Source organism: Anguilla rostrata, chromosome 18, assembly GCF_018555375.3.
Source record: "Anguilla rostrata isolate EN2019 chromosome 18, ASM1855537v3, whole genome shotgun sequence".
Classification (NCBI taxonomy): Eukaryota; Metazoa; Chordata; class Actinopteri; order Anguilliformes; family Anguillidae; genus Anguilla; species Anguilla rostrata.
Genome location: NC_057950.1, coordinates 828116 through 848955, shown reverse-complemented (window position 1 = coordinate 848955; position 20840 = coordinate 828116). Strand labels below are relative to the sequence as shown.

General features: G+C 48.0%; 1 protein-coding gene across 6 annotated transcripts in view; it reads left to right on the top strand.

Annotated features, from left to right (window-relative positions):
* The window catches only part of LOC135244438 (zinc finger MIZ domain-containing protein 1-like), a 68548-nt gene that overhangs the window by 34208 nt on the left and 13500 nt on the right, over positions 1-20840 (top strand). For 3 of the 6 annotated variants that reach the window (XR_010326965.1, XM_064316707.1, XM_064316706.1), the window contains exons 3-6: positions 4295-4414; positions 8454-8567; positions 11471-11576; positions 16596-16631. Coding sequence is in view for 5 of the 6 variants with exons in the window: in XM_064316707.1 (XP_064172777.1) it covers positions 4346-4414; positions 8454-8567; positions 11471-11576; positions 16596-16631 (325 nt within the window). In the remaining variant the exon portion in view is untranslated. Of the gene's footprint in view, positions 1-4294; positions 4415-8453; positions 8568-8798; positions 8863-11470; positions 11577-16595; positions 16632-20840 lie in introns of those variants that run through there. The other 3 variants (XM_064316709.1, XM_064316708.1, XM_064316710.1) reach the window with 2 other exon arrangements.

Below are 20840 nucleotides of genomic sequence, written 5' to 3'. Positions count from 1 at the left end.
TTATTTGCAAGTGCTGAATGAACACAGTTGCCATGGTTACAGGCCTCAGAGACCGCGGGCTGGTTTTAGGCCAGAGAACGTGGCAGACGAACAGAGTGGCTCTCAGTCCGGATGGCGAAAATGAGGAGTTATTGAAAGCAGAAGTGCCGCTCAGTCACACTGTTAATGTCCAAACCCGTTTAATATCCAGATCAGCACCACACAGAACCACCCCGTTTTGGGGGCGTTCATTCTGTAAAACCGATCGCAAAATAGTGGATGTTTCGGACTAAATTGTAGGTCCACATTTTGTAAACGCGTATACTTTGTGTATGTGTGTGTGTGTCTGTGTGTGTGTCTGTGTATAAGATGTTCTGAAATGATCTGTAGAATACATGAACTAATTTAATTTCAGTAAATTGACAGAAATTCTGAAATGCGCTCGCTCTGCGTTAGTTAGCTTCCAGACATGCAAATGTGGATGTGATTTTGACTGGGGAAGAGAACACAAATCCCATGGCTGCCCCCGGGCAGAACGGAGGATGACGTGCGTACACTGGGGGACGGGGTGGAGTGGGTGGGGGGGAGGGGGTGAACTAATCCAGAGCAGCACAGGTGGGGGAAACAGTCTGTGTTTTAAAATGCATCTGTCCAAGTTCAGGTGCTAAACTACAGTAGTGTCTGGGGAATGATTTCTATCAGATTAATTATAAATCTGAGAGATGTGCTGACGTGCGGGCCGTGTGCAGACTGGCTCCCGTAGCCCTGACCTCACATGTGGGACACAGCTGGGTCTCACCCTGTTCCTCAGCCTTCCCCGGAGTCCTGTTTGGGGTTTGGGTCCGTCCGGCCTAACCCTAACCCTAACCCTGCCACCAGCGTACGGCCTGGTTTGGCCCCGCCTCCTCGCACTCGGGGAATCGCTCCCGAGCGTCAGCGCGTTAAAGCTGGCTGGTTGAGCGGGCGCCGCGTTCTGTGACTCTGCGCTGAGGAAGAGGAGGAGGAGGAGGAGCAGGCTGCCGCACGTACAAGCTGAAGGCTAAAATGCCCCCAGTCACAGGTTGGCACGTTTAGCGGCTATTAGACCCCAGTCTGTGAATATGGAGCGTCCGACCTGCAGTCCTGGGGGAGATGGGGGGGTGTGTGGATGAAGATCGTGATGGCCGCAAGCATGTCTCAGGTTTCTCTTGCTGGTAGAGCTTCTGTCTTATCTCCGTGTGTGACTGGCTGCTCGGTGCTGAGCTCTTTGTCCACCTAAACCGTCTGCTTCAGGTGCAGTCTCATAGACTCTCTCCCATAGTCGCACGTGCACACACATTTTATTTTATGAAGGTTATTTGACTGGGACAGCACACATGGCTAGTTCCGGGCCAGGTAACATCAGGGGCTCTCCTTGGCCTGTACCACTGTTTTTGGTTCCCAAATCTCCTCTTATTCACCCAAATAGGACAGGTTTGCTCTGATGTATGAACAGGTTGAGTTCAGATCATTTTCTGTTTATCCGCAGTCACGGTACGTAACTGCGCCATCTAGAGGCGGAGCTTGGAACATGCGTGCGTGTCTCGGTTGGGCTGGAAGGTGAAACCAGTCTCTGGGTTCTGGGCCGACGCCCTCGGCAGGTGCACAGTGGACCTGCTTTAATGAGCAGGGCCCTATGGCTGGGGCTGGGGTGAATCACTGGGGCAAATCGCTGGGGTAAATCTCTGGGGTAAATCATTGGGGTATTGGCTCGATTATGACGATTCTGTTTCACCCTGCGGGCCCCTACTACACACTGCTTTGTGAAAATATCTTTGACATGGCTAATTTATGAATGCCATGTTCTCCAATAAAGGGTTTTATCCTATTTTAGTGTCGGCAGTTAGAGAATGACATTAGTGTGAAAGTGTAATTATTTTCCTGAATGCTGGCCTGAGACACTTTAATGAACGTCTGGCTGCTTGATTTGATTTCTTTTTTGAAGCCAGTCTGGTGTGCCCCTCTAATCTTTTTTTTTTCCCCTTCTCAAGTTCTGCATGAACACAAACCCATCATCCTGTCTTTCTTGGGCCTTAACAAGCCGTCCAAACCCACATCCAAACCCACAGGGCAGTTCCCCCAAGTCAGGAGCACTGGGGTCCCACCGCTGCCCTGCACCCGCAACGAAAAACCGCGACTGCACCCCCAGTCCAGCGTTTAGGCTGATTATTCTCCCACCGTGCCTCAAGTGTTCCCGTCCCAGAATAGGTTGGGTGCAGTTAAGCTCTCGGCCTCAGGTCTCAGTCTCTCTATCTGGTAATCAGGTGTGTCTCCGGCGGTGGTGGGATTGTCTCATAATCCTAAAGAATCCTGGGAAATGGTGTTTTGAACGCGCCTGAGCACCCTCGGTTACCGTGGAGAGCTCTGGAGCTGTCAGGAGGGGTCTGTGCTTTGATTGACAGCTGGAGCCCACGGTACAGCAGCTGCACGTGGAGCCTCACGCACCTGCTGTTGGGTGGTTTCCACAGCACCTGCTCCTCACACACTCCTCCTCATGCTCTTCTTCACGCTTCTCACGCTCCTCACGCTTCTCCAGCGCCCCCTGTTGGGTGGTTTCCACCGTGCCCGCTCCTCATGCACTTCCTGCTCCTCACACTCCTTCTCACACTCCTCACGCTCCTCCTCCTGTTGGGCGGTTTCCACGGTACCCACTCCTCACGCTCCTCTTGTGCCCCCTGCTGGGCGGTTTCCGTGGCGCTCACGGTGATAAATTCCAGCGCTGAGCAGCGGGAGGCTCGACCTTCACTTCCCTTCCATTCACCCCGACGCCCTTCTCCCCAAAACTGCAGGGCGCTATAAATTACCCCAGGAGCGCGCTCTGTGGGATGTTTATTTGTCATTGGGTACGGCCATAAATCGGCTCTCTGAAGCACAAATTGATAACCTTGAGTGTGAGGCATAGTGCTCCTGCCTCCTGATAGTGGATACACTGTGCGTACAACTTTTTTTTTTTTTTTTTTTGAACTTGGCAGTAATTCTCTGAGGCTGGCAGGCGATCTCGTGAGTCATTGAGTTGTCAGTAATCTCTTGATTCGTTGTTGGCTGTTGGGCCAGCCTCTTTGACACCGCTGTGCCACCTTATGTCCAGAACCGTCTACTTCAAATTAAATCATGTCACAAGTAATGACACAGACTTTGTAAACGAACATGACCAATTTCCTGTTAATTTCCTATTTATTTAATTCACTCCGAGGTGCAAGGCTTGGATAATGGTTATTACTGTGTGAAATAGTTTTGCGGGTCAAATCCTGTGGAAAGGGTGTCTTTTTTTTGGGAGATTTGTGTGCTTTAAACTTGTAGTATATTTTGTTTCTCCTGCCCTGATGCATTTCAGCCAATGAGTGGTGAGTTTTTGGTATATGGCACGTGAGAGTGAGGCTGATACGTTGGCTGCAGGTCACATGCTCGCAGTCCTCAGGACGCTACGCTGCTCCATCCTGTCTGGCCTGATAGTGATCAGTACGCACTGACTTCCTCTCTGCCCCCCTCCCCAAACATCAAAGGGAATTCCTCAGGTTAATGAAACTCATATGAACAAATGTAGGGAGGGCTGGTACTCACCCTGCCGGGGGGGGTGTAACTCCTCTCTGGACAAGCAGCAGGCTGGTAAATGGGGCCCAGCACGGCTTCACAGAGTGACCCTCTGTTACTCTGGAATGGAGGAGAATGGTCAAAAATTCTTAATACTGTGTTATTTTGACCTTGGTTACAAGATCAAATTAATTCAGGTTTTCACAATCAGCCTTTTAGAGAGTGCAGTGTGGTTTGATGGAATCGAGCCCTTGGTGAGCTTGGGTGGTAAATCTCCAGTGGGGGGGGGGGACCTACCTGGCGATCGGGTAGACCTTACCTGAGTGTGATCAGGCAGACCTTACCTGAGCGTGATTGAGCCGACCTCACCTGAGTGTGATCAGGTAGACCTCACCTGAGTGTGATCAGGTAGACCTCACCTGAGTGTGATCGGGCAGACTACCTGAGGTGTCTGAGACTCCTGAGTGACAGCAGACCTACTGGGGATCTGGAGACCTTACCGAGTGTGATCAGGTAGACCTCACCTGAGTGTGATCGGGCAGACCTTACCTGAGTGTGATCTGGTAGACCTCACCTGAGTGTGATCGGGTAGACCTCACCTGAGTGTGATCAGGTAGACCTCACCTGAGCGTGATCGGGTAGACCTGGAGTCAGACTCCAGTGCTCCAGCATCACTCTCAGAACACCTGTGGCTGTGAAAGGACTGGGCAGACTGCGAAGGACGGCCTCTCTTTTAATCCTGTCTTTCTCTCTCTCTGTCTTCCAGATTCCACTCCTTTAATGGCTTTCCGGTAGAAAAAGAGGAGAGACCGTCAACATGAGCTCTCTGCAGTCAATGGACCGGCACATTCAGCAGACCAACGACCGGCTGCTGTGCATCCGACAGGTGAGAGACCACGCCCGTCCCGCTGTGCCCGTCCCGCTGTGCCAGTCCCACTGTGCCAGTCCCACTGTGCCCGTCCCGCTGTGCCCATCCCGCTGTGCCAGTCCCACTGTGCCCATCCCGCTGTGCCCGTCCCACTGTGCCCATCCCGCTGTGCCCGTCCCACTGTGCCCATCCCGCTGTGCCCGTCCCACTGTGCCCATCCCGCTGTGCCCATCCCGCTGTGCCCATCCCGCTGTGCCCGTCCCACTGCGCCCGTCCACTGCGCCCATCCACTGTGCCCGTCCCGCTGTGCCCATCCGCTGTGCCCGTCCCGCTGCGCCCGTCCCGCTGCGCCCGTCCCGCTGCGCCCGTCCCGCTGTGCCCGTCCCTCTGTGCCCGTCCCTCTGTGCCCGTCCCTCTGCGCCCGTCCCGCTGTGCCCGTCCCACTGTGCCCGTCCTGTGGACCTTTCCCTCTGCGTCCCTCTGAACGTCCCCGCACCAGAACCCGAAACGTGGTTTTCTGAAACGGAACCTCCAGTGTGGGACGGGTACTGTCCCATCAGAAACTGAAAATATGCCAAATACTGAATGAATAATCATTCCTGGAAATGACAAGTTAAAAACTAGAAAAGCTTAAAAAATATATACATATATTATATATATATGAGTCAATCCCGTTGTAAATGAAGAATACCTCTCCTTTGGTTACTGGTTCAAAATTGCTCACTTTTTGTCATTTGCATTCAAAAAGGCTGAGGTCTTTGTTGATAAATACAATGGAGCAATGCACCATGGGATTGCCGGCTTTCCAACGGTCTTAACAGTCGCTGATTTGATTTGAATCCGAGGCATTCGGTAGAATGCAAATCCATTAACGCATATCAATGAACATGAGAACCACACTGCTGGGTACCAGGAGGAGTCTGCGCCCCTTAAAAATAGGGAGACGTTGAAGCCAGGAGCCAGTATCCCATAATGCACTGCTCTGTTGTGTCTCTGTAAACAGAGGCCACAAAAAAGCAACTGTGGAATATAAACATAAAATTTTAAATTTCATATTCTCTGAATTTTGAGTTCATGTTTTTCAAGCGGAAGTTTTAAGTGCATTTTGAAATGCGTTGTTTGGCATGGCGTAGACTGTGTGCAGCTGGCTGCCATGTTGAATCTGTCTCTCGACTGTATTCTCGCAGCGTATTACTTTATCAATTTCAGAGCTTCCACTGACTGATTCTTAAAGTTTCTCAGAAACTTTATAGTCTGTATTTTATTCCCCTGAATTTAGTTAATGTAGAGCTGAGATTCTTACCTTTTCACAAAGATACTAGAAGCCCTGATTGCAAGTGAATGCTGACAGTGGGGATTTGAATGATTTAGCAAATATCCCCAACAATCGAGTGGTTGTCTTTGGGAACGTTGCTGTTTGTAAGGAATACTACTTGTGCTTCTGCCTATTGAAATGCTATAGAAATCACAGGAGGATTCAGAATTAACTCTCATCTTCAACAGTGTAGAATATGAAAGAGATTAAAATAATTAAGGAAATATTACAGTCTGATCCAGCAGCTGGTTTTTATTGAAGATTGTCATGTCGAAATCTTAACCAAAATTACCCTTTCCATTCCAGAAGAATGGTTCCTCTGTTTTTAATATTCTCTAAAGACAGGACACTTCACTTCCATGCGCTGAATATGCATTGTGCGTACCTATAATGGGAACGTTTGTTTCTATAATAGGAATGCGGTCTACTTGAACAGATGAAATGACTGGCTGTCAAATTAGATTTCTTTGTCAGCTGACAAACAGGGATGAAGCAGAGCGGCAGATTTATGGCAGACGGACTTTCTGTGCAAATAATGTGCTCCAGAAACTTAAGACATGAAGCAGCTCACAGAACAGCGGCGTTAAAACCGCACACAGAACAGCGGCGTTAAAACACAGCGAGACATCGCTGGGCTCTCAGCTCTGTGTGTTAAACTACTGTTCATTCATCAGCTCTGAAAAAACACCTTCTGTGTATTATTCATTCATATCTGTATCGTCACTGAAGCAGCTTGGTTTGGGGGACGGCAGCATTGTCTCGCGCAGGATTTGAACCTGCAGCCCAGTCCAGGTCCATGTCTGGTGTGCCGCACTGCTGTCCTGCTCTGTGTCCTGAGGCCGAGAGGCTGTATTAACGGCAGTGCTGTGTGGTGCTGTTATCGGTGCTGTGTGGTGTTGTTATCGGTGCTGTGCGGTGTTATCGGTGCTGTGCAGTGTTGTTATCGGTGCTATGCGGTGTTGTTATCGGTGCTGTGTGGTGTTGTTATCGGTGCTGTGTGGTGTTGTTATCGGTGCTGTGTGGTGTTGTTATCGGTGCTGTGTGGTGTTGTTATCGGTGCTGTGTGGTGTTGTTATCGGTGCTGTGCGGTGTTGTTATCGGTGCTGTGCGGTGTTGTTATCGGGCTGGGTGTGTATCGGTGCTGTGGGTGTTGTTATCGTGCTGTGCGGTGTTGTTATCGGTGCTGTCGGTGTTGTATCGGTGCTGTGCGGTTGTTATCGGCTGTGCGTGTTTTATCGGTGCTGTGGGTGTTGTTATCGGGCGTGCGTGTGTATCGGGCTATGCGGTGTTGTTATCGGTGCTGTGTGGTGTTGTTATCGGTGCTGTGCGGTGTTATTGGTGCTATGCGGTGTTGTTATCGGTGCTGTGCGGTGCTGTTATTGGTGCTGTGCGGTGTTCTTATCGGTGCTGTACGGTGCTGTTATCGGTGCTATGCTGTTATCGGTGCTGTGCGCTGTTGTTATCGTGCTTGGTGGTTGTTATGTGCGACGTGCTGTTATCGGTGCTGTGCGCTGTTGTTATCGGTGCTGTACGGTGTTGTTATCGGTGCTGTTATCGGTGCTGTACGGTGCTGTTATCGGTGCTGTGCGCTGTTGTTATCGGTGCTGTGCGGTGCTGTTATCGGTGCTGTGCGGTTTTGCAGGTGTGCAAAAACAGACATTTCAAAACAATTTAAGATGATATCATGAACAAAACAAATATACGCTGTAGAAAAAACAAATTACTGATGAATAGAAGCTGATAATTATTATTTTCTCCTTTCATTTTCCTTGCCTATTGGCTGGTGGTCTGGTTTTGGGCACTGAATCAGGCACATCTGTGCTGTGGCAGCGCCAGCGTCTTCCTTGCCAGTTCCTGTCTGTCTCGCACATGCCTGGCACTCTGGAACTGGCACACATGGAAAGAGCAGGCAGGCTGGCAGTCTGTCTGTCTGTGTCTGTCAGTCTATCTGTCTCTCTGTCTGTCTGCCTGTCTGTTTGTCTGTCTGTCAGTCAGTCTTTATTGTCTGTCTGTCTGTTTTTCCGTCAGTCAGTCAGTCAGTCAGTCGTCAGTCAGTCAGTTTTTCTGTCTGTCATTTAATAAAAAATAAAAAAAAAACAGTGTTTAGTGAATCTGCAAAATCACTCCTGTGGAATCTGTGGGTAGGAAATGCAAGAGGTTGCATTCAGATGAAGGGGATTAGGTGGCCAGGTGTATGACTGCCCCCTACTGGCCAACCGGCACCTCTTCCAGCAGCAGCAACCTAGTTTTGCCATGTCTTCCATCCAGCTACTAACTAAGTCCAGCGCTGCTTAGATTCGGCTGGTAGTCAGGAGAAAAGTACGGATCAGTGTGGTTGCTGGCTTTTACTCAAGATCTACAGTTATGATAAAGTCCAATTCCACATCAGCCAATCAGAGAGGGGGACCAGGGGGCCAGGCGGCTGTATTAGAGGTTAAACACAGTGACGCGTTGTTGGGGCTGTCTGACGTCTCCGTAGCGATGGAGGGGAAACGTTACATCGCTGGGTTATGAGGAGTGGCACCTTACTGCCCCCGTATTATTTCCGATTATTGCCGCAGTGAAGCTTATTAGTCTGTTTTTAATCTAACAAGGGACTCTGACCGACGCCTATTACCATGCGTCCATCTGGCTCTCTTCTAGCTCAAAAGGAGCACCGCGCTGAATGTGAGGCATTAGGAGAGTTTGTGACCTCTGACCTTTCCGTTTCACGCCCAACTCCTTGCGTTTCTGTCTTTGCAGCACTTGCAGAATCCGGCGAATTTCCAGACGGCGGCGACGGAGCTGCTGGACTGGTGCGGCGACCCGCGGGCCTTCCAGCGGCCCTTCGAGCAGAGCCTGATGGGCTGCCTGACGGTGAGGAGGGCGGGGCCGGGGGCGGGGCTGGGGGAGGGGCGGGGCAGGGGGGGGACTGGTGCGGCGACCCGCGGGCCTTCCAGCGGCCCTTCGAGCAGAGCCTGATGGGCTGCCTGACGGTGAGGAGGGCGGGGCCAGGGGCGGGGCCGGGGGCAGGGGCTGGGGCGGGGCCAGGGGCAGGGGCGGGGGCGGGGCCAGGGGCAGGGGCGGGGCCGGGGCAGGGGGGGGGGACTGGTGCGGCGACCCGCGGGCCTTCCAGCGGCCCTTCGAGCAGAGCCTGATGGGCTGCCTGACGGTGAGGAGGGCGGGGCCAGGGGGGGGGGGCGGGGCCGGGGACCTGTTTAATTACGCTGTCCTCTCTCTGATGCTCATAGTATGACAGCGTGGTCCTTTTTCTTTATTTTTTGGTGAGTTGTACTCACCAGTACTCACGTACTCTGTTCTTAAAGTCTTTTTGGAAAGAAGCTTGAGCGTGTTTGCGTCTGCTCATTTGCTCAGTGATCCTCTCCTGTCTGGTAAATAATCTTGTGGTTTTATTTGAGCGCTGGGCCATGTTCTGGGCTCTGTCTCTGGTTGGCAGGGGATTGCCCTGCTGGCTGAGGCCCTCAGCTTGGCACCGTCAGTTACTGAAGTTGCAACAATCAAATTGCTGAAATATTTCCCTCCAAATGTAAAATTGATACAAAAAAATTGTTTTTTTTTTCTTGCATCCTCCTGCATGCAGTTTTTTTTTCATTTGAAATTTGCCGTGCGCTATAATAGGATTCTTGGTAGGATTCTTGCTTGCTGAACAAGCTTACTCTACAGGGTTGGAGTCCTGATCGATGTGGTCACTTCTGGCACTACGATCCTTACTTCACTCTAGTGTTTCTTTTGCGCCTCTACATCATGAAACCTATGCACTTGTTGTACGTCGCTCTGGATAAGAGCGTCTGCTAAATGCCTATAATGTAATGTAATGTAATATAATATGTCCAGTGTTAATTTAACTGAGAGAGTACGTGCTGTATGAGTCAAATAGTGGCCAATGGTGCTCAGTAAGAGTTGCTTTAACACTAAACGTTTTACTGTGAGGTAGATTATTCAGTTCTTTCGTAAGTCTCAAAAAATGTAGTCAGTGCATTCCACTAAAACGCAGCGATAGTGATGGTCAGTACTCACTGCAGAGATACTGCAGGGCTGTGTTTTCCTGCATCGGACAGAAAAATCTGTCAGTGGAGAAAGAGGTCACCGCTGGAATGCATGGTGTGTTCAGTAGTTTCCCCTGAACACACGCATGCTGAACGCCAGTGGGGTGAGAGGGTTCTCGTGCAGATGATGGGGAAGGAAGGTCAGAGCTCTGTCTGTCTCTTAATTATGATTTATTACTCCTCCAGGGAGCGGTGAGGCTTCGTTAGCACCTCCTCTTCCCTCTTCACTCCGGTGAGCTCGTGGACTCGCTGCGTATGAATGTATACGGCAGTGTTATTGGTGTAGATATGAATGTATACGGCAGTGTTATTGGTGTAGATATGAATGTATACGGCAGTGTTATTGGTGTAGATATGAATGTATACGGCAGTGTTATTGGTGTAGATATGAATGTATACGGCAGTGTTATTGGTGTAGATATGGATGTATACGGCAGTGTTATTGGTGTAGATATGAATGTATACGGCAGTGTTATTGGTGTAGATATGAATGTATACGGCAGTGTTATTGGTGTAGATATGGATGTATACGGCAGTGTTATTGGTGTAGATATGGATGTATAAGGCAGTGTTATTGGTGTAGATATGGATGTATACGGCAGTGTTATTGGTGTAGATATGGATGTATAAGGCAGTGTTATTGGTGTAGATATGGATGTATACGGCAGTGTTATTGGTGTAGATATGGATGTATACGGCAGTGTTATTGGTGTAGATATGAATGTATACGGCAGTGTTATTGCCGTAGATACTGCTATGAAACCAGTAACGTAATGGCGAAGTGAGGACCTCACAGCGGCTACGCGGAACCTTCCGGGCTCTCTGTGCTCTGGAGTGCAGGACTGTCCCGAGGCCGGTGTAAAAATAGCTCCATTATCTGCTTTTTGGGGTCTGTGCAGCGAGGCGTGAGATTCGGCCGTAAGCTCCCTCTCTCACTCTCTCGCTCGCTCTCTCGCTGTGCTCCGGTTCGCGGGGGGGGGGCAGAGTGCAGTAGGTGGGAGCTGGGGGGGGGGGGTTAAAGCTGGGGGGGTGTGTCTCGGAGTTCCTGTGTGAATAATTTATTTCTTAAGCATTTCTCATCTCCGTGGTGATCTGTAACCCGGGAGAAGGGGCACGAGAATAGTGCAGCGGGGCATGATGGGTAATGAAACGTGTGCCGCCTGACTGGTGGGCAATCGCCTGCATCATAAAATGGCCTGGAAGAGAAGGAGGGATGAAAAGAGAGAGCAGGGGACAGAATGGAGGGTTGGAGTTTTCCGACAGGAGGCCACTGACGGAGGAGGAACCGTTTCATACATGTTTTATAAGGCCTTAAAATAGCCTGCTGCTCTGCCTCTGCCATGGCTGCTTACAGTCTGGAGCTCAGGGATGAGGCTTCCCTCAAGGGTGGCCATGAACCGTAGTGTGTGTGTGTGAGTGTGTGTGAGTGTGTGTGAGTGTGTGTGTGTGTGTGTGTGTGTGTGGGGTGTGGTGTGGTGTGGTGTGAGTGTGAGTGGAGGAGGAGCGGTGTAGTTTGTGTGACGTGACGAGTGTGCGAGTGCTGTGCGAGTGTGCGTGAGTGGTGCGAGTGTGCGTGTGGTGCGGTGGGTGGCGTGTGAGTGAGGTGTGGTGGTGTAGTGTTTGCTCATGTACTGTACTCAGAGTTAAGTGTAGAGTGCATTGCTGCTGGATTAAATCGGGCCTTTGTGTTGATTCTGTGTGCTCTCTCTGCAGGTGGTCAGCCGGGTTGCTGCCCAGCAGGGTTTCGACCTGGACCTGGGGTACCGGCTCCTGGCCGTCTGTGCTGCCAACCGGGACAAGTTCACGCCCAAATCCGCAGGTGAGACTCTTTCCTCAGGTGCAGCTTCTGACTCGAACCCGTCCTGGGACTGAGCGGAGGTGACCTGTGCACCTTACACACCTCACCTGTCAAAGGTGTATTATGCTAATGCTTAAGATGCTAACGTTCGGCTGGAACCCCTGGTGTCAGATTTCTCCACTGAGCTGTTTGACTGTGTGCCGGTCAGCCGAGTTCAGTGGAGAATTTATAAACGCTTTAAAGTTTTATTTACTTACCCTCACGCTTGTCAGTTTCATGTGTTTACGATTGAGAAATGCGTTGGTGGTTTACGACTGGGCCGATGCCCTCTGCAGCTACCTGTGATTTAATGAGCCTGACAGAGCACTGGAGCTGTGAGGCTAATTTGATTACAAGGGGGTGTGTCCAGCAAAACTTTCTTTGAAGTAGTTTATGAAAAATGAAAATATGAGTCATATTTGGAGTGCGTCATACATCAACGGGAAGGAACAATTTTGTTTGAAGTCATTTCTGATCATTTTTCCAACATTTAAAATAAGGTTTGTTTACCAAAGTTTAGCTATTTTGCATTAAACTAATAGCTTTGTCTCAAATATAATCTTGTTTATTATTTGAGTATATGTTAAACAGGGCATTGTACAGAAACTATAGGACTATACTACAAATAATCACTGCTTGCACCAGTGTAAGTGTAAGTGGCTTGAGATTGAAGATAAATAGGCAGTGAAAGACTCGGCAGATTTCTGTGTGCAGTGGATATAAGGACACGGACATCACCACTCCAGAACATTCTGAAGCTCTCTGAAAATAATCCCGTCTCGGTCCCGTTAGAAAGGTTAAATGGGCAGTTCACCTTACCTGGAAAAAAAAAATTCGGCAAAGGTTCTGCTTTAAAATATCGGAAATATTGGTATTGTGCTATCACATGCACATTGCGTTTTATGTTCTGAAACCAAACATTTTAGTGGCCATAAAGTTCTTTTTTTTTGGTGCCAGTGCCGAAGTTGTGTCTCTTGCTTGACAGGGAGTCCGAACTGAATTACATTTTACAAGATCAGAGGGCAGCCTCGCCCGAGCTCGTTAAGTCTCTCATCTTTACCGCCGGGCCGTTCGGTGCCATCGCTGTTTTTATGGGTGCATCTGAGATCGGCCGTTTCCTCGCCGTGGAAACCCTCTCCTGCCGCGGTGACGCTTGGAGACGGACAGGCTCTGTCTCGCTGTCCGCGGCCGAGCTCGGCGCTGAACGACCTCCGCGCTCAGAAACCCGGGACCGGAGTACAGGGACGCACCGGGGAAACGGTTTCACGCGACTCTAAGCTTATTTGGTGCTGGTGAGAGTGCCGCTGAAAGGGGATGGCAGGCAGAAAGCACTCAGAGAGCCCCGTCAGGAGGCTCATAAAAGGCACTCACACAAAATCGAAGGGCGAAGTTGCATTAAACACCCATCCTGCTGTTGCCAGGAAACCACCGTGATTGATTGGCAGGACAGACAGGGCATCTGATACCTCAGACGGGGGCTGGGGGTGTGATTCACTGAGACCACTGGAAGACTCAGGGTTTTAATGTGTATCTAGGTTTGTTAGGGGGTTACTGTAGAGGGGATTGAGCAGTGCTACGTACTTTTTGCCATATTTTTAATCCATTCTGTGTCTCCTTTTTTGAATGATTTTGGTGGAAAGAAAACAATCTGTTTACAGGGCATTGCAGGGGAGGTACAGGGGCATGAGCCGATTTATAGCTCCTGTATTAAGTTTCCTTATTTCTAAGTAAAAATAATGTATCACTGTGTTTATGGTGCTCTGAACAAAGGAAGGTTTTGCCAGCTAGCAGTGGATGTGCAGTATAAGCCGGGTAGCTTGCTGATTGTAGATAATCGGTTTTACCTTGGTGTAGATGTGTACGTTCACAGTTTGCTTTGAGAAACCACTACTCAGTAACAACCAGTGAGCGTGTGGCAATTACACAGCACAGTAGGACCTGGTTGAAGTAACATCATTCATTATAATGTAATTTTAAGTCTTAATAATTCATTCCAAAGCCTTTCTGACGATAGTTATGAGCAGTCATGACTGAACAAGAATGTAATTGTAATATGTTAAAATGATTAAGGCCAGCCAATATACACTGTATATACTTTATAGTGTGTACATAACATGATTAGCCTGTGCATTTATATTATACATTCACAAATGTATCTATACATTTGGATTATAGAGAATATTAGAATATGAAAGATAGAATATGTTTAATGTGTATAGAATATAGAACCTGAGATTCTTGTTGCTTGTTGGACGTGATTTTCTAAACAGGCGAGTGCTGGTGGCATATTTTGGGTTCCCCCATACTTCACAGTAAAAGTGCAACCAGGAACCGCAGATCTTTAGAAGCCCGAGTACATCTCTCACATAAATGTACTGGTTTTTAATTCTCAAAGAATGAGTTCACAAAATTTCACAAATGTGGATCCAAATAATTAGTAATTTTAAGGATATGACCATTATTTCATAATGTTATAACAATCATGCTGTAAAAAATGTTTTTGAAAGAGCCTTATGAGAAGTTTATTACAGGTGGATTTAATGGCTGATTCTTTGCATTTGTCTGGCAGCAGACGCAGACCTGTTTGTTTGATAGGTTATTATTAACAGCTAAAAATACTCACGCCACTGTGCTGCACATCCTGGAACCAGCAATGCCGATGATTAACGTGTTCTCTTGGCTATATAAGTGTATGAATCTGTAATTATATTTTGCATTTGATTATTTTTCTATGATTCATTGTAGCAACAAGCTGCAAGGTGACTGTGGGGAGGGGAGGTTGTGGAAGTGAGACGCTCGCTCCTGAGTCTGCTTCTTATTGTCTCTGCCATGATTCCTTCCCACGCTCCCCAGTTTCTCTCTCAGACCCTGCTGTGCCTAGTGTCCTTCTGCTCCGATGGGGCAGTTTATTGGAGACGTCTCTGAAAATTCAAAAAACAGCAAGCCGAATTGTTATGATATATTATGATATGTAGCCCACTTGCAATCTTGGGTCTGATGCATGTGGTAATGGTCAGAGATGGAGAGGTTTTTTCCTTTATCACTCAGATTCTGTGGCAGCGTTACTGCTGATTTGTTATGCCCGTAGCGTGCACTGGACTGGACTAATATGAAAGGGAACAGACTGTGCAGGTTGTGAGTTTAATGGCTCAAGTCATCATTCAATCAGTCATTTTACCCATCTAGCGCATACAGTTTGGTTGAGTTTTGTTATTTGCTTTGAAAGGAAGGATGTTATTTGTCACTTTAGCTTGCCAAACATTTCGTAACGTGCATTAGAAAATCCTCGCATTTAACGCCTGCATTGAAGCGTCCTTAATGCTTAAATAAATAATTCATAAAAGGCATCCCCCACACCCCCACAACCCCAACGGCTAGGGCTCCAGCCTGATCCAAAGAAGCCTGGCGACCTGCTAGCTGCGTGCCGTTATGTGCGTACTGCTCAGAGACCTGCCGGACGGCTTTGTGACTGCTGATGCGTCTCCCGGCTCCACTTTGGCGAGTAGCCGCTGTCCGTGGTTCCGCGTCAGTGTTGTTCTGTGTTAGTCTGCTCGGCCTCGAAACGATGCCAAGGGCCGTGATGTCGAAATCACAGAACGTCCCGTCCGCAGCGCTGGTGATGCTTCACCGGGAATTATGGGTAACGCACAAGTGGGCTGTTAAAGCATAAAACCATTGAATAAACTGAAGGACAGCGCTTTTCTCTGGAGATATGTATTAAATCGAGGGTAAAGGTAGGGACTGGTGCGCTTCCGAGACTAGCTCCTCCATCAGAGTGAAGGAAGGTTGTATCAAGGGGAGGGGGAAAAGAAAAAAGCATCTTGTTTGCTTCCGTTTTTCTGTGGGCAGGTGTCGGCGCACTGTGAGTGAAGAAGGAAAAAAGAATTCCCCGCACAACACGAAGAAAGACGCGTTGCTTTTTGGGCTGTTAAGAGTGGGCGTGGCTACGCGACCCACGATTTTTCCAGGATTGTTAACAAATATCTACAAAGTGATTAAGTGGTAAATGTTGCATTTTGACGTTATTATCCGTGAATAATACGGGACAGACCAATTTACCACAAATAATTGATTTTATGGTGCAATTCCGCTTTAATGTGTACATTTTGGATGATTAAAACAGAACAAAAAATAAAAACATATGGGCATCTCTGATCGCTAAGCTTCTCTCTGCGCTAATCATCTCAATTTAGCTCGGAGTGCTGGCGTGCGGTGTGGGGGCCCCGCAAAGCCATGGCAACAGCGGGAGCATGCTCAGTCCGTAATCTTCTAAAGCAACGGACACAGAAACGGATGATTTGCTGAGGCAGGCGGAGACTATATCTCCCCAAGACACAGAGGTCCTTTTCTCAACTCAATGGCTATCCCCTAACTAAAGCCCAATGAAAGACAAGCAGACACTAAAATGCTGTTCACTTGCTCCTGTCATTTACAGGAGTGTGCATGGTTTCCCCCAAAACTGTCTACTTTACCCTAAAAAAATCAAAATTAATCTTCTTAGAAATTACATCAAGATTTCAGTGTGTAAATACAGCTTGCATATGTATGCATGGTTTGTACATTTATTTATTTTATGCCTTCTGTGCGCAACGTGGCGAATCTTCCAAATAAATATAATAACAGCGCTCATATCCATAGTAATTTCCGTGATTGTGGTAACGCGGAAGAATTGAAAGTACTTTTCAATAAACCGAGGATTTCGCAGCTAAGGGAAAGCAAAACTACTAGTTTAACATTTTATTTGGACGTTATTTAAAGTCCGACAAATGCGCAAGAAAAATTGAGTTTTTCGAAATGATTTTTCTGGAGACGGTTTAAAGTGAAAATGCTTCTGGATTAGGGCTTAATCTGCCTGGACGGAGAATCAGAAGTCAGTGTCAGAATCATCGTGGCATTAGCATTATTTGTCATTAAACTAATAAAAACTTCTGCTCTGTGACATGTTGTACATCTTTCCGTTCCATGACACCCCCAGTGAACTGTTTAATTTGAACCCTACAGAAACCAGCAGCTGCAGGAGGTGTCAGAATGACGCAGGTACTCTTTCATGTTCTGGTGTTGTCGCGCTTGTACCGTGTGCGTCAGCGGGAAGCTGTGTGCGCCGCCATCGTCACCCCCCAGCCCCGCTGTGCATCCATCTCCCTTTCTGCATCTCGCTGAACCCCCCCGGGGCAGAGCCGTACACAGCCGCCCGGCCTGTCTTCACTGCATTGCCGTCACTTTGATCCGCCGATTCGCCCGTGTTTCTGTGCCCCGCCAAACTCCAAACTTTGTGTAACTAACTTCTGAACAAATTCATTTTAAAAAAATCAGCACGGATTTGTTACTCGGAGTTTCAAAGTTTATATCGAGCCGCAATGCAGTGACGCGATCCCGGGCCTCGGGTGGCTTTTTAAGTCAAGGTGAGCGCAGGTGGGGAGGGACGCAGGGCGGTCATCATTCCTGCTCAATACCTGTTTGTAAGTCTCGCTAAAGCATGATTGTACAGATTCTTTGTTCATTTTTGTCACAGCATTATGTGGTCTGCCAGACAAACCCATCAAATGGCTTTATAATTGTTTGCTGCAATACCATTTGGCTGAAATATGTATGCAGTGTACCTCCATGACACTTGTATCTGTTTGTGTTCGTATGCACCTTCGCATCAGGGCTGAGCTTCTTGCATGGGTAATTGTAGATTTTTAATGTACTTTGTCAGTGAAGAATGTACACCATTACTTAGGAATTTGGTTTAGTCAAATATCTGACCATTCAACAAAAATCTACTGTTTCTGTGAAGATGGCGCCAGTGTTTGTGTAGTTACAGGAAATGTGTTTGGGTGTCCTGGTTTTCGTACCGGCATTTGTGTGGGTTGTAGCTAACGTTTCTGTGCCCAGTTTTTTATTATTAGCCTGTAGTAATGTTGGCCGTATTGAAAGTGCAATATTATAAGCACAGTGAGACTGAACTGAAGATGAATTAGCCCCCAGCGTTGTGTGTGTAGCGCTGGAGTGGAGTTTTAATGGCCTTGTCCTGAATCGGGCGGTGACTGAGGGATCGGGGGGGAATCAGGAAATGCACAGCAGACTGTACGAAAGCTAGGCTACATTCTCGCGTTCAGGATGTAGCTACAGTGTAGCAGGCATGCTGAATCGGGGCAGTGCTAGCGTGGATCCAGCGGGTGCTGCATACTCGCTCACGTATCGCCAGCGTATCCGCGGCTACCCAGACGGTGCGAAAAAGTGATACCCAGCGTGTCTTAGGCGGGGCGTCCACACTGGTGAATGAACAAAAGGACCTGTGGCTCAAAAATGCGAATTCCGGGTTTTAGGACTACAAATTGTGACACTAGATAAGAGGTCAGTACATCACAATGGCAGTGGAATCGGATATTGACTGAAGCAACTTGTGCAGTTACAGCAGCCACAGTCGGCACTGACACAGTTCAGATTCTGTACCAGACGAAGAGGCCCATCCATGCACTAGTATAGTGCCTTAACTGATACCAGACCATGGGCCCCTTCCATGCGCTAGTCCAGTGCCTTAACAGTGCCTCAAAAGTGAGTTTTAGGAGTTTGCAGCTGGGAGTAGCCAGTAAAAAGCAGTGTCCTGTAAACATCATAAACTGAGTTTTGATGTTTTCTGCACTTCTGTTTCTGTGCATCATGTCCTGAAGTCAAACGTTTGCTCTAGTTTAACTGCTATTTTTCAAGTTAAAAAATGCTGATACATCCATTTCCCTTGAATTCAGTGCTATAGAATAGCCTAGATAGATGCAATACCCTACATACATATAAGCAGCAATAGGAAAGTTTCTTTCCTGTCCAAGTTTCTGTTCAGTGACTGTCATCGGGACTAAATCACCCGCGCAGATTCGCTGGATTGCGTACGCTGTCTGGCTGTGTCACACAGAACTGGCCGTCTCAGTGACAGATTCTTCACACGGCTTTTAAGGTGATTGGAGTTGCCAGGGCGACGTGGTGTCCATGGAGACGTCAGCAGGAGGGCGGAGCATTTAGCCGTTCGGACCCACAAGAAGGAGCGGAGTGGTGAGCTTCGGCCTGTGGGCGGAGTCAGCGACGAGGGGGCAGCCAATCAGAGGACCGCAACCACCTCGAGGCTCCGCCCACCTCACTTTCGCCCCTCCCCCATGGCTGAAATAGGGCACAATGACCACAAACCACGTTCTTAGTGCGGGTTGGTGTCCTGTTGTCCGTCCTGAGACAGTTTTAAATTTGAAAAGAATTAACATCTAAAATAACCTTTTCACCATTTTTACCGGAACTCCTTACCATGAAATCATTACGGTGATTATGGGAGCGGACCACTTTGGTTTCTCAGGCAAGGCGCTTGCCTGGTGGTGTGGCAAGGCTTCTTAAAACACTTTCATGGTGGTTGATGAAGACTGAGATCAGGAAGGGGGTTCTGGCAGTAACTCTTCTCAGGGATTTGGGGAGTCAGGCACAGCTGTGAATTGTGTAGTTTATCATGAATAACACAGAAAACCAGTTGAATATCACTTTAAAAAGTCTTCTGAATGAGTTAATGATGCCGGATGATCCTGACTGAACTTCGCTCCTCTGTGTGGCTGGCAGTGATTGGCTGAAGTGGCAGAAACAGATTTTTGGGCATCTGCCACACCTGCCGGCTCCTGGAATGAATCCAGTGATTTACCTGATCTGACATTTTTACCTGCATTATTTGAAATGACAGCTGGGTGCAGTTCTTGTTACCGGATATTGCATTTTTGTATGGTGAGCGAATCTTCGAGCGAACCAGGTTGGTCTAATTAGCTACCTAATATGTCAGGGTCCAACTAATGCCCCGCCCCCCCCCCCAGGGTGCGGGACTGTTGGGACCCCACTCATACTGTGTGTAGCTCAGGGTTGCCCTGAGAAACTCCTGTCTGTGGGCTCAGTACATTCAGATAAATCCTCCCACCGCTTCACTGACCGCTATAGCATGTTTATTTTTAGACATCATTTAGCACGTATATTTTACACCTGATTACATACACAGTACTATACATATTCAATTATATTTATACAGTATTGATGTATTTTTTCAAAGGCAAAACATTTTCTTTGATTCTAAATCCTCAAACAATTGATGTAACCCAGAGGTTATATTTAGTGAGCTTAATGAAAGCAGTGACTCATACCCAGCAGAGGCTTCACTGTCCTGGGTATAATATTCTAATGTCTGGCTGTACAGAGGGACATTGGTTATCCTTTTGTATTTCAAATTGTGCCCTTGCATCCACACTTACTCTGTATACTTTTTTTAAATCTCAGAGTCTATATAGTCTGTATAGAGGATGCTGTATAGAGGTATGCTGTCCAAATTATAATGATGAGTCTCATACTTGTACTTGCTAGGTCTTCCTAAAATAGGTAGTATGCAGTCAGGTAGTAAAGTTTTCTCCCTTTATCTTCCTTTGCCTGTCATTTATACTGTCTGATATTTGCCCCGCCCCTTTGACCACGCCCACAGCCCAACTCACTGGGCAGATTGGGCCTGCAGTGCTCTGTTGTGAGAGGTGTGTGTGTTTGCATGTTCAGACCTGTGGTTCTGTACAGAAACCACATCCTGTGCCTTGAGGGTGATGTATGGAGAGCACTTGTGCATCTGAAATCCAAACTTCATTTCCCACACCTTGCTTTGCCTTCAAGTAGTGCGCCAGACCGCAATGGGCTGTGCTGTATGCAGACATTCTCCTCAGAACCGAAGAACTTATTGATTAAAATTCAGTGGGGACTTTACAGCTGGACTCTTCAGTCAAATTCAGTCAGAAGGCAAAACACTCTTAGTTAAACGTTAAGGCAGTCAAATCCACACTGTTTTGATTTTCACTGACCACAGTGATTGCTGAAAGTCTTTTTTACGATGAAGCTGGGTGCACATGCAAATGTCTTCTCTTTATGTGCAATCTGTAAAACTCGGCTGGGTTGTGGAGTCCTCTCCGAAGGCCTAAAAGCTCTATAGTGAGTACATTCCTCAGAAGCGCAGGAATGGTGGAGTTAGACGCTCTGACAGTGCTCTCCTGGACAGGAAAAAGCCGTTAGTGCTGAGTGGAAAAACACGTCTCCGCTTGTGATTTGTGCCGCACACATAATGCACTGCTGAGGTCAAAAGGACACGAGCGTGCTCTGCTGCGGATAATGGGAGAGGTGGATCAAAGCTCTGTCTGTCACTTAATTATGATTTATTACACCTCCGAGCTCGGTTAGGTTTCACTTAATGGCACCTCTTCCCTATTCATTGGT